The following is a 12001-nucleotide window of genomic DNA, read 5'->3' as shown; positions in this document are numbered from 1 at the left end:
ATATCACAGGAAAAGTATATCCAGGATCTTCTTGCTCGTGCTGCTCTTACTGATGAGCGCATTGTTGAGACTCCTATGGAGCTCAATGTTCACCTCTCTGCTACTGATGGTGTTATCGTCATCTTGTTGGCAGTCTTGTTTATCTAGCCGTCACTCGTCCGGATATCTCTTATCCGGTTCATATTCTGAGTCAGTTCGTCTCTGCTCCCACATCGGTTCACTATAGTCATCTCCTCCATGTTCTCCGATATCTTCGGGGCACGATCTCTCACCGTCTATTCTTTCCTCGCTCCAGTTCTTTACAGCTTCAGGCCTATTCGGATGCTACATGGGCTAGTGATCCTTCAGATCGCCGTTCACTTTCTGCTTACTGTGTTTTTCTTGGTGGTTTTCTCATTGCCTGAAAGACGAAGAAACAAATTGCAGTTTCCCATTCGAGTGCAGAGGCTGAGTTGCGAGCGATGGCTCTTTTGACGGCAGAGGTGACTTGGTTACGGTGGTTACTTCAGGATTTTGGTGTTTCTGTCACTACACCGACTCTGCCCTTATCTGACAATACAGGTGCTATTAGCATAGCGCGCGATCCTGTGAAGCATGAGCTCACCAAGCACATTGGTGTTGATGCTTTCTATGTGCGCGCTGCTGTGCAGGATCAGGTTGTTGCTCTTCAGCATGTGCCTTTCGAGTTACAGTTGGCGGATTTCCTGACGAAGGCCCAGACTAGAGCACAACATGACTTTTATCTCTCCAAACTCAGTGTTGTTCATCCACCATGAGTTTGAGGGGCCTATGGCCTCATGGGAATACAAGTTGCTTATTCCTAACAATATATTCCTTTGTATAATTTCCATGATTCAAGTTTTGTCTAAATTTATTTTCATTACTATATTATTCATATTTTGGAAATATTTTGTGTAGCATGGTTTTCATATTTGCCAAAGCCAACCGATGATTACATTGTGATTTTGCGCAACACAGCAACCATAAACTGACTCTCATACATCTGAGTTGCTAAGGTGGCCTTTGTTTGGGCTTTAGCTAGTGATTCTCAGATTCTAGCTCATCCAAAATCTGAATCTTAAACAAACACTCAGATTTTTATCTAAGATTTTCAGAATCGATTTTAGAAAATGAACTACACGCACCCGGAAGCCAGAATCAGCGATCTTGCTGATTCCCGAGCTGCCACTTACGCAGGTTGAAAACTAGGCGATGTTCTTCCCGTTATTACGATGAAAATGCCATCACTCCCAGCCCAATTTCCTCCACCGACAGGTCCTCTTCCACCTCGTTCTTTTCTTTCCCAACCGAACACACGCACAAAGAGGCCGCCATGGCTGTTTAGGTTTCGGCCGCCGCCACCTTCGCCGGCCCCGTCGGCTCAATGGCGTGCGGATCCGGCGCCTCCGCCCCTCCCCAAACTTGGCCACGAGCTCCACTGCGCCGCTGTCCCACAACTCCACCTGAGATGTGCTGCTCCTAATCTCCGCCTCCGCCGCCGCTCCTGACCACCCCTTGCACCGCCGGACTGAGCTGCCCCTGCACCGCGTCGGTGGTCCTGCTGTACTGCACGGGAGCTCCACCCTGGCCCCCTGCTCCTGCTCTACCTGCCCAACTCACGAGGACGTATAGATTTCGCTCGTGACCATTTGTGCATAATGGGCGCTATGGACATTTCACAACACTTGCGCTTTTTCCGGTAGCAGGGTAAACAAACAGTCAGCTTCAGATTTTCAAAATCCACACCCACAGCTGATTCTCAGAATCTAAGTCACAATTGATTCTTAGTAATCTGCAGCCCAAACAAAGGGGTAGTAAACGGTGTGTTTGGGTCTTGGGTGATGGGGTAGGGGGGTAAGAAGAGGCATTTGGTACTGATAAAATATCTTGCTTTATAGCTGAGACTAGCAGTATATGTGTAACAATTAGAGGGGAACTTTTGGAACTGATACATTATGTAGGATATAAGTATAGATGCAATAACTAGTCTTTATTCTTCTCCAGCGTGTTAGCACTTACAATGCACTTTTCTGTTCTCAGAGGGTGTTTCTCTAATTCTATCTCAAGAATTTAATTGGTTTACATACCTGGTGTTCTCTTTTATATGAAAGAAAAAGTGTGATTTTTTCATCGTTTGGCCCTATATGGGGGCCTTCTTGTGATGAACAGTCTGCACTTTCATAAGTTTGTTAACTGTGTTTCCGTCAAAAAAGGGTTTATTAACTGCTCACAAATCCCTTTTGGTCTTCTGTATACCCATACTTGTTTGTTACCAATTTACTAGGTACTTGAGAGTTATGAGCGTGCTTATAATAATATGGTGCGGGTTCAGCAGCTTTCAGAACTCGAAGAGGTATTCTAATTTTGGTTTATGTTCTGAAGAAGTTAGTTACGGTTTTACTAACAAAAGGTGTGTAATTCAGGTGATTGATTACTGTACTCTTCCGATGGAAAGTCCAATTGCTGATGGGCGAAGGGAACTTATCCGTAATATGTGGAACGAGCGCATTAAAGGAACAAAACGGAACGTTGAGGTTATATGATGTATTTGCTTAAGAATACTGTGTTGTAGCCTGTATGGTTCTTATTCTCCATGTTGACTTCAAAATTTTCTCAGGTGTGGCAAGCCCTACTTGCTGTTAGAGAGTTGGTTCTTCCTCCTAATGAAGATAGAGATACCTGGATAAAATTTGCTAAACTTTGCTGGAAGAGTGGACGTATTAGTCAGGCTAAATCTACTTTAGTCAAACTTTTACAGGTGAAAATAGTAGTTATTAATTAGTGTGCCCATTTAACTCTGCAATTCTCTCTATAAAAGAAACAATTTCTTATACCACATGCAGTTTGATCCTGAATCTTCTCCTGAGTTGACACTGTATCATGGACATCCTCAAGTAGTCCTGGCTTACCTGAAGTACCAGTATGCTGTTGGAGATGAGCTTAAACGAAAGGACGCATTTTCTAGGCTACAGGTGATTGTCCTTGTACTCTGACAATACATGGCAGCACTAATATCTTCAAGTGTTTATACTGATGTACCCTTGTTTCTGGTGAGATAGGATCTGTCAGTGCAGATTGCAACAGCCACAAATAGTTACTCTGGAATGCTAGTAAGCCATGGTGCTATATCAAATGCTGGAGTACCACTTATTGCCCGTGTCTATTTGACACTTGCTAGCTGGAAGAGAGCACTGTCACCTGGATTGGATGATGATGCCATTCACGGTCCGAAAAACTTCAGTTTTTTCTACTGTTTTCCTTTAATTTTATTTCAATCAATTGTGAATCTCTTTCTCCAGAAATATTGGTTTCTTACAAAAATGCCACATTAAGTGCCAAGGACTGGGGCAAGGCATGGCACGTGTGGGCTTTGTTCAACACTGAAGTCATGTCCCGATATACTTTGCGAGGCCGTCCAGATATAGCAGGAAAATATGTTGTTGCAGCAGTAACAGGATATTTCTACTCTATTGCTTGTGCATCTACAACTAAAGGTGTCGATGATAGCCTGCAGGTAAATCTTTATTTTTCTTTCTATTTTTTGTTCTATGAAGTTGATTTTAAGCCAAGGGTTCATATAGTGGTTGATCCCATCGCATTTCAAAAATCCTTTTACACCCTTTCCAATGTTTGAGACGAGCAAAAACTCAAATTACAATATTATGTTGTTTAGCCATTTTCCTACTATATTTAGAAGTCTTGAAAGGTGATGTATGCGGATCTCTTGACTAGCAGCATCTCTGACTTGGTCTAAATTTAACTGGTAATGAACAGCCGTGAAATATCTGGAGTGACAATTGGTCTGATCACCTTTTGGGGAGAAGATTTCCCAGGCTTCACTCCTCTGCCCTTGATCATCTTGCTTCGGCCCAGGGTGTACTTGTTACCCAAGAGCTCTTACATCTTTTTCATCTTCAGCTTTCCAGCCAGGCTTTCGATGAATTCGAGTTCAGGCAATTCCTGACCAACCTTCATTGTTCCCCTGATGTTGCTGATTCTTGTTCTTTCTCATGGATTGCAAGTTTTTTCTCTTCTAAAATCTAGAGTCCACTTTCAGCACAACCAAGGCCCCCCAACCCCACTGCTTGGCTCTGGAACCCTAAGTACTCTCCTAAGCTTAAAGGCTTTACCTGGCTCCTTCTAAATGATAGACTTAATACAAAAGGCATCCTCCAACGTCGCTAATTTAATCCTCCTGGAGGCTCTAATTGTATATTCTGGAACTTGGATACCCTGGAAACTCGTGATCATCTCTTCTTGTTATGTAGCTTGAGCTCCTCGTGCTGGAATGCTCTTGATTTACGCCTCGATCTCCCATGGAAGAAGTTATCTTCAGGGTAAAGCTCAAGATCAACAAGCCTTTCTTCTTTGATATCACGACGGTTGCAGCTTGAAATATTTGAAAGCCAAGAAATTTTGAAGTCTTTAGCAACATGTCCCCTAGCAGGGCCACTTGCTTGTTATGTTTGAAGAGAGATCCCTCTTCCTTCTTTCTTACGGATGAAGGATGAGCTTGCCATCTCCCAGGGCCTAGTGCTTGCCTGCCTTCTGCCCCTTCTTGTACAGCCCTCGCTCTTTCTTTCCTCCTTTGTACAGCCCCTCTCTTGCACAGGGTCTGGGGAAGGGTCCGACCACTTTGGGTCTTTTTTAAATATCTCTATTTATATTAATAAAATTTACTGTGGGGGTCCTCCTCTACATCTTTAAAAAATCATTCTGCTACATCTTGGTAGCATGAAAAAAATACTATGCCACTTTGAGATGACTGCCTAAAAAATTGTTTTCACTAATACCTTGCTTTTTCAATAATATATTTAGATGATTATGTTTACTTTTGTAGGATATTCTCCGTCTCTTGACTCTTTGGTTCAACCATGGGGCAACCTCAGAGGTTCAAATGGCGTTGGAGAAAGGCTTTTCACTTGTCAAGATCGAAATGTGGTTGGTTGTGCTGCCCCAGATAATTGCCAGGATTCATTCAAATAATAGAATAGTTAGAGAACTGATACAAGAATTGCTAGTTCGAATTGGAAAGGGGCATCCACAGGTTCGCATTTTTCTTCTTAGGCTGATAAACTTTAGCTAAGATTTTTGGATGTTCAACTAGAGTATATGTGCTTCTTTCTTGTGAAATTTACTAGGTTTCTGAATTGCTATAACGACTGTCATAGAGTCACAATTGTTGCTTTAACAACTAAGGTGACACAAGACGACCTATCTCCCTATTCGGTGATCTAAAGAAACGACTAAAAAAAATAAAGGAGTCGGTTTATAGTAGAGAATGAACAATGAGACCTACCAGGCATTAGCGCCCAGTGGCATTCATTTAAAGGACAACCAAAACACAAGTAAACGGTTCACTCCGCTGAATAATTTTTTGCCTCACAGGGTCGAGCCCTGGCGAGCGGTCTGGTGCCAGCAGACCCCTACCTACTGAGTGATGCTTGGTTCTTGTTGCATTCCTCATTTTTAGTTTGATCCATGCTCACCTCCAGTTTTTCTGTCTTTTGTTTGTGTTAACGGTTGCATAAGGTGGCTGCATGGTTAGTAGTACCGTTTGTCTTTTTTAGTGTTCAGGTTTGTTGTTTCATGCTCAGTTTTCTCCAGAATTCATTATGCTTTGTGTGTGTATGTTGTGAATTGCTCGTTGGGTCTTGTCTGCCAGGAGCTGACTGGTTCCATTGTTTCACTGTGATAATAACTATATTCTTTTTTTTTTTCGAGAAAACACAGAGATGTGCGTTTCTTTGTATTGAAAAGAGGGAAAGTCAGTCTCAAAGGAGACGGTTACAACAGATTACAAGCAACTCAACGGACATCCCAGGATGGGGCAAGACTACCCTAAGCCCCTTGTCCCCAGCTCTAGCCCAACATCTCATCTCATCTTTGATCCCATCCGCGAGCTCGGGGAGCGACGGAGTGGCATGATCAAATACACACGCATTCCTATGTTTCCAGATCATCCATGGAACTAGCAATGTGGTGGACCTCAGCGCCTTGCGGAGTGATGGTGGTGTTGCATCTCTCGCCCTAATCCACCAGTCCTGAATGGAGATATCCTGCTCCGGTGTGGGGGCTGGTAAGCGCAGCCAGGAAAGAGCCTCGTGCCAGGCTTGCCGCGCGAAGGGACATGCCAGTAGCAGGTGGTGAATGGTCTCTGGCTCCTGGTCGCAAAGTAGGCATCGGGCGTGGTGAGGTAGGCCGCGACGGGCAAGTCTGTCCGGGGTCCAGCATCGGTCTAGGTTCACAAGCCAGTGGAAAAACTTGACATTCGGCGGAGCCCATCCCTTCCAGATTAACTTCCAGGAATGGCAAGCGAGGGATCCGTGGAAGGTGGCCTGATAGCATGATCGCGCCGAGTATTCTCCATTAGCAGTCCATTTCCAGACAAGCCTGTCTGGCTCGGTGGACAAGGCGGTGTGCGTGACGCGCTGCCATGTCGTCAGGTATTGGCCAATCTCTTGCAGCCCCACGACACCGCGGATGTCTCGGGCCCACGCGTTGCCGGCGAGGCCATCCGCCACCGTCCGCTCCCTTCTCCTGTTCTTGGGAATGCATAGGTACAGCAAGGGTGCTAGCTCGCGGATCGACTGCCCATGCAGCCATCGTCTTCCCAGAACAGCGCCGTGCGGCAGGCATAGAAGAGGCCGAGCTCCTCAGTGGAGAACTGCAGGTCCAGGCCTTTCCAGGCCCTGTCGGCGTCCGTCCTAGATAGCCAGAGCCACCGCAGCCGAAGTGCTAGCCCAGTGCGCTCCAAATCTCGGATGCCAGTGAGAGGCCGACTGACCGCGCGCCAGTTAACGTGACAGTGTCCTCCCCGAGCAGCCGCACGGCCAGCCCAGAGGAAGCCGCGCTGGATCTTCTCTAGTTGCTTCAGGGTCTTCTTCGAGTGTGCCAGGGCGAGCATCTGGTGGATTGGGATCGCGCTGAGGACCGATTTGACCAATGCCAACCTCCCAGCTTTGTTCATGAGCCATGCTTTCCATGTCGGGAGGCGGCCAGCCACAGCATCGACTAGCGGCTGCATCTGAGCTGGTGTGGGTCGCCTGGTGGTGAGCGGTATGCCCAGGTAGGTGATGGGCAGGTTCGCCGCCTGGCAGCCCAATGCCTCCAGCAGGGCATCGCTCTCCTCGTCGCCGTGTAGGGTCGTGGCCGAGCTCTTGCCATAGTTGACCTGCAAGCTCGACGCGGCCTCGAAAATACCTAGGATGCCCTTCACCGCGAGCACCTCATCCATCTCAGCATGGCAAAACAGCATCACGTCATCGGCGTATAGCGAGACGGCCGGAACAGTACGTCGGGGGTGCAGCCGCCGAAGTATGCCGGCCTGGAGTGCCCGATGCATGAGGCGGCCTAGCGCGTCGACAGCGAGGACGAATAGCTGTGGTGATGTGGAGTCCCCTTGACGCAGCCCGCGACGGTGCCAAATCGGGGGGCCAGGCACGCCATTGAGCATGACCCGCGTGCTGGCCGAGGAAAGGAGGATGGCTATCCACTCCCTGAACCTGTCCCCAAACCCATATTGGCGCAACATCTCGAAGAGGAACGGTCAGGATATGGAGTCGAAAGCCCGCGTGAGATCGAGCTTGAGCATGATGCACGGGGTGCCCAAGTGGTGAAGCATCCGGAGAGACTGCCGAACGAGCATGAAGTTGTCGTGGAGGGAGCATCCGGCAATGAATGCGTTCTGGTTGCGGCTGACTAGGCTGTCCAGCTTGGGGGCGATGCGCAACGACAGAACTTTCGCGAATAGCTTGGCCATGATGTGGATCAGGCAAATAGGCCGGTAGTCGCCCAACTTTTGTGCATCCACGCGCTTAGGCAGCAGGGTCAGGAGGGCTTGGTTGAGCTTAGCAAACCCTCTCCCACGAAGCAGGAATAACTGCTCAAAGACATCCAGGATATCCTGCCTAATAACGCCCCAACAGGCCCCGCAAGAACTCTGCGGAGAACCCGTCTGGCCCTGGTGCCTTATGCGCCGGCATGTGCTGCACCGCAGCCCAGATCTCCTCAGGGGTGAAGGGCGCATCCAGGCTGCCAAGGTCATCAGCCGTGACGAGCTGCTCGAGGTCCAGAGTGTGCTCTCGGTCCACGGCAGTGCCCAGCAGCCCGTCAAAGTGCGCGAATGCCACGTGGGCCATCTCCTCATGCTCACATAGCACATGTCCGTCAACTAGGAGGCTGTGCACGCAGTTTTTCTGACGCCTGAACGTACACTGCTTGTGGAAGAAGCTCGTGTTGGCGTCACCCTCGGCCAGGAAGGAGATGCGGGCGCGCTGCCGCGCGATGGTGCGCTCCAGAGAAGCCAGCCCAAGGTACGCCACCTTGAGCTGCTTGCGTAGCCAGTCCTCTGCCGGAGAGAGCAGGCGACTCTCCATCGCGTGGTTGAAGCGGGCGATCAGCTCTCGACATATGGCCAATTTGTCCCGGACATTGCCCGTGGACCTAGCACTTCAACTCGTAAGGGCGCGGGCGGTGGCCTGCAGACGCCGAACCAGCCGCTGGAAGGGGTCGGGGTCATGCACGGAGCTCCAGGCTGTGGCGACCGTGTCCTGAAATCCATCACGGTTGGGCCAGAAAGACTCGAAGCGGAAGCGTCTGTGGGCCGTGGGCATGGGGGAGCAGTCCAACAGCAGGGGGCAATGATCAAACACGACAGATGCAAGGCATCTGAGGTGGCACTCTCCGTGGTAATCCTCCCAGTCCGTAGTGCAGAGTACCCGATCGAGGTCCACAAGCGTCGGCGGGGTCTGCTCATTAGACCATGTGAAGCGGCGCCCATTCAGGTATACCTCCTTCAGGGCAAGATCGTTAATGGCGCGGCGAAACCTTCCCATCATGCGGCGATTCAGGGTACCGGCGCTCTTGTCCGCGTCACGGTAGATGAGGTTGAAACCGCCGCATAGCATCCAAGGGCCCGGGCAAGCAGCCCGGATGTCCCGCAGCTCTTGCAGGAACAGTATCTTGTCGGGGTCGCTTTGAGGGCCATACACCGTGGTAAGCCACCACGGTGCACCACTAGGCGCGCACACTTTAACTGTGATCGCATTTTGGGTGAATAGGGGGTCGGAGATGGTGACAACCCTACTCTTCCAAGCGATGAGAATACCGCCGCGGGTGCCGTCGGCAGGGAGATAAGTAGAGCCATCAAACTCGGATCCAAGGGTGTCTAGCACAATCGACGAGCAGACCAACGTCATTTTAGTTTCCTGGAGGCATACAATGGACGCACTGGTGGTACATATCAGTGAGCGGATGGCGCAGCGCCTAGCGCGCGAGTTCAAGCCCCTGACATTCCAAACCACTATCTGGGGTCCTGGATACATGAGCGCGAGGTCGACTACAGGCACCACCAGACTAGCGCGCGCATGCCATGGCATCACCAACCGGCATAGACAGGCCTGCAGGGATCGCACGGTCTACAAGAGCGGCTATAGCCTGCAGCGCCGGAAGCTTGATCGGCGCGGCGAACATGTCGTCATATGCTTTCATCTCGACGGGGGTGATCTGCTGATTCGCGCCGACGATCCCGAGAGTGCGTAGAATCTGCACCACCGCCCTCCTGTCCGTAGTGCAGGCCGCGGGTGCCGGAGCGACGACGGCGGCGGAATGCCCCCTCCTGGGACTGAAGTTGAGAGGGGGCCGCTGGCGTTTCCCGGGAGATGGCAGCATTGCATCAAGCTGCTTAGTGGCTGCGGACAGGAATGCCCCCAGCGTCCATGTCTGTCCAGTGGCTACACAGGGTCGGCGTCTCTGCAGAGTAAGCGGCGGCGATGCAAAGCGCCCTGGCATCAAAGGCTGCGTCCGGTTGCTGATGGGAATCGCCCCCGGGTCCGGCTGGCAGGCAGGCCTCGGCAGGATGGAGATGTGGCCGCGACCGCGGGGGGGATCCACTCCTGGTCCCTGCTGTTGTTGTGCGTCCAAGGGCACCACAGACCGAACAACAGGCGGGCCATCGGGCGAGGGCATTTCTTCTGCTGTGTGCGCCTCTGCAGGAGCAGGCGTGGCCCCAACGGGCAGGTGATCCTCGGCTAGCGTCCCAGCAACAGCGACGTCAGCCACCAGCCCAGAGGACTTGGTCCCAGCGGCATCCAAAGGCGCTGGCGCGGCGATGGTGGTCACGACAGCCGCGGGCCCCGCCTCCAGAGAGCAGGCTGGTAGGGACGGGGCGGCGTCAGCAGGGCTGGCGGGGGAGGGCGATGCGCGTCCCGCCCTTTCCTCAAAGGCGCGCGAAATTAGCCGAGGGGGTTGGTCAAAGGGGGCCTTTGTTGGTGTGGCAGCGGCGAGGGATGGGATCGGCTCGATTTGCCCCGACCGGGGTGCAGGCGGCGACCTCACGCGCTGCTCGGCGGGCCCCAGGCGCAGCAGGCACCGATCCCGACAGGGCATAGGATCAGCTGCTGCAGAAGCGGGCCCGTCCGTATCTGCTTCGGTCGTGCGCGACGTCGACGCCCCTGCCGCATCGTGGCCCTGAGCAGCGAACGGGGGAGTGCCAACTGTCCCAAAGCGAACGGCCGAACCGTCCTCCACGCCTGTGCTCGCCACTTTGCGCGAGGGGCCCGCCGACAAAGACGCTTTGGGCGTCACGACGCGCGTCTGCTGGTGTCCTCTTCTGACGCCGTGACGAGGTGTGCTGGGCCCTGCTGACCGGGCCAGGTCAGCATGCCAGCCCGCTTGGGGCACAGCCCCTGCCGCGACGCGGCCGGGTATGGCCAGGGAGCCACCACGCCGGCGCCGTCTGCACGGCCGGAGCGGCCACGTGCGTGCGCGAGCGCGTCCACTGCCATACCATCGGCCCAGCCGTTCTGCGCCTCCGCCGTACGACGGCGTTTGCGACCACGCCGGCGAGCGCGCTCGAGCCCCGGACCAGGACCGTGACCGTGCCCATTGCCGGGGCCATGCCGGCCGTCTGCGCCACCGTCCTCACCGTCTCCGGCGCTGCCCGCAGCGTCCTGGGCGATAGCCGGAGCAGCCCTGATCAGCTCCGCCTTAGTGAGAGCAATGGAGACGGGGAAGGTGAGCGTTCGGATGTCTGGCGCCTCCGACGGGACACGGCCGGGCAGCTGCTCAATGATCTCCTGGGTGGCGGCGCGCCGGATGTCAGCCGGGTCGTGGGCGCGCCCGGTGACGCGGAAGACGGCCATGTCCTCGCGGGAACGCGTACGGGGGTGCAGGCGCTCGATCCAGCAGCTGCCACCCAGCACGTGCTCCGCCGTGGAGAGCAGCCAGGCGTGGGCGGGGATGCCGCGGATCTCCAGCTCGACGCGGTACTCGAGCTCGCCAGCGCCGGCGTGGGCAAGCTTGCACCAGGGCCGAAGGGACAGGGCAAAGCGCGGCGAGCTGAGGAAGTGCTCGCCGCGGAACCTTCTCATGGTTGCGAGGGAGGAGAAGAGAATCAGGAAGTCCTCCGGGTGATGCTGATGGACCGAGAAGTCTCCCTCCTCCAGCTCCAGAGAGGACATGACGAGCTCGGACACCTCGATCAGGGACACAGATGGCCGAGTGCCCGTGACGGTGGCCACCATTGCGCGGCCGAGCACCAGCTCCGCCTCGTCCATTTCTTCTGTCTGGGCCAGGAACACGCGGGCGGGGGCATCATCGGGTTGGCGAGGCCGCTGCAGGGGAGGGGCTACAGCGGTGGGGATCGGAGCGGGCAAGCGCGTCGTCGGGGGGGGACGCCCTGGCAGGGGCACCGCGAGGGGGCTTGGGCTGCTGGTCCCCGGCGGCGCGCTGGGAGCGTTGGGGCGCCGCGGGTCGCCGACCATCGCAGTCGCGGGAGGCGTGGCCAGAGGCGAGACAGCGGCGGCAGCGGATGTCGTTGGGGCAGTCCCTGACGCAGTGGCGGTGATCAAGGCACCGGAAGCAGAGGCCCGCGAGCTCCTCCGGGGAGGGGCTGCGGCGGCGCGCAGGCGAAGGCGCGGCCGGCGCAACGCGACGCGGGCGACGGGGCCGTTCTCTGCGACGAGGCTGTTGGAAGCCGTCGGCGTCGAGCACAGGGCCG

At 53.7% G+C, this 12001-nt stretch overlaps 1 protein-coding gene across 1 annotated transcript in view; it reads left to right on the top strand.

Annotated features, from left to right (window-relative positions):
- Nucleotides 1–12001, top strand: part of LOC123440764 (serine/threonine-protein kinase TOR) — a 47300-nt gene that overhangs the window by 26616 nt on the left and 8683 nt on the right. The window contains exons 38-44 of the mRNA XM_045117316.1: nt 2285–2353; nt 2424–2534; nt 2618–2758; nt 2844–2972; nt 3060–3225; nt 3300–3514; nt 4841–5047. Coding sequence (XP_044973251.1) covers nt 2285–2353; nt 2424–2534; nt 2618–2758; nt 2844–2972; nt 3060–3225; nt 3300–3514; nt 4841–5047 — 1038 coding nt within the window. The remainder of the gene's footprint in view (nt 1–2284; nt 2354–2423; nt 2535–2617; nt 2759–2843; nt 2973–3059; nt 3226–3299; nt 3515–4840; nt 5048–12001) is intronic.

This window comes from Hordeum vulgare, chromosome 1H, assembly GCF_904849725.1.
Source record: "Hordeum vulgare subsp. vulgare chromosome 1H, MorexV3_pseudomolecules_assembly, whole genome shotgun sequence".
NCBI classification, from domain to species: domain Eukaryota; kingdom Viridiplantae; phylum Streptophyta; class Magnoliopsida; order Poales; family Poaceae; genus Hordeum; species Hordeum vulgare.
The sequence above is the reverse complement of the archived record's forward strand: the minus strand, read 5'-3'. Positions and strand labels throughout refer to the sequence as shown.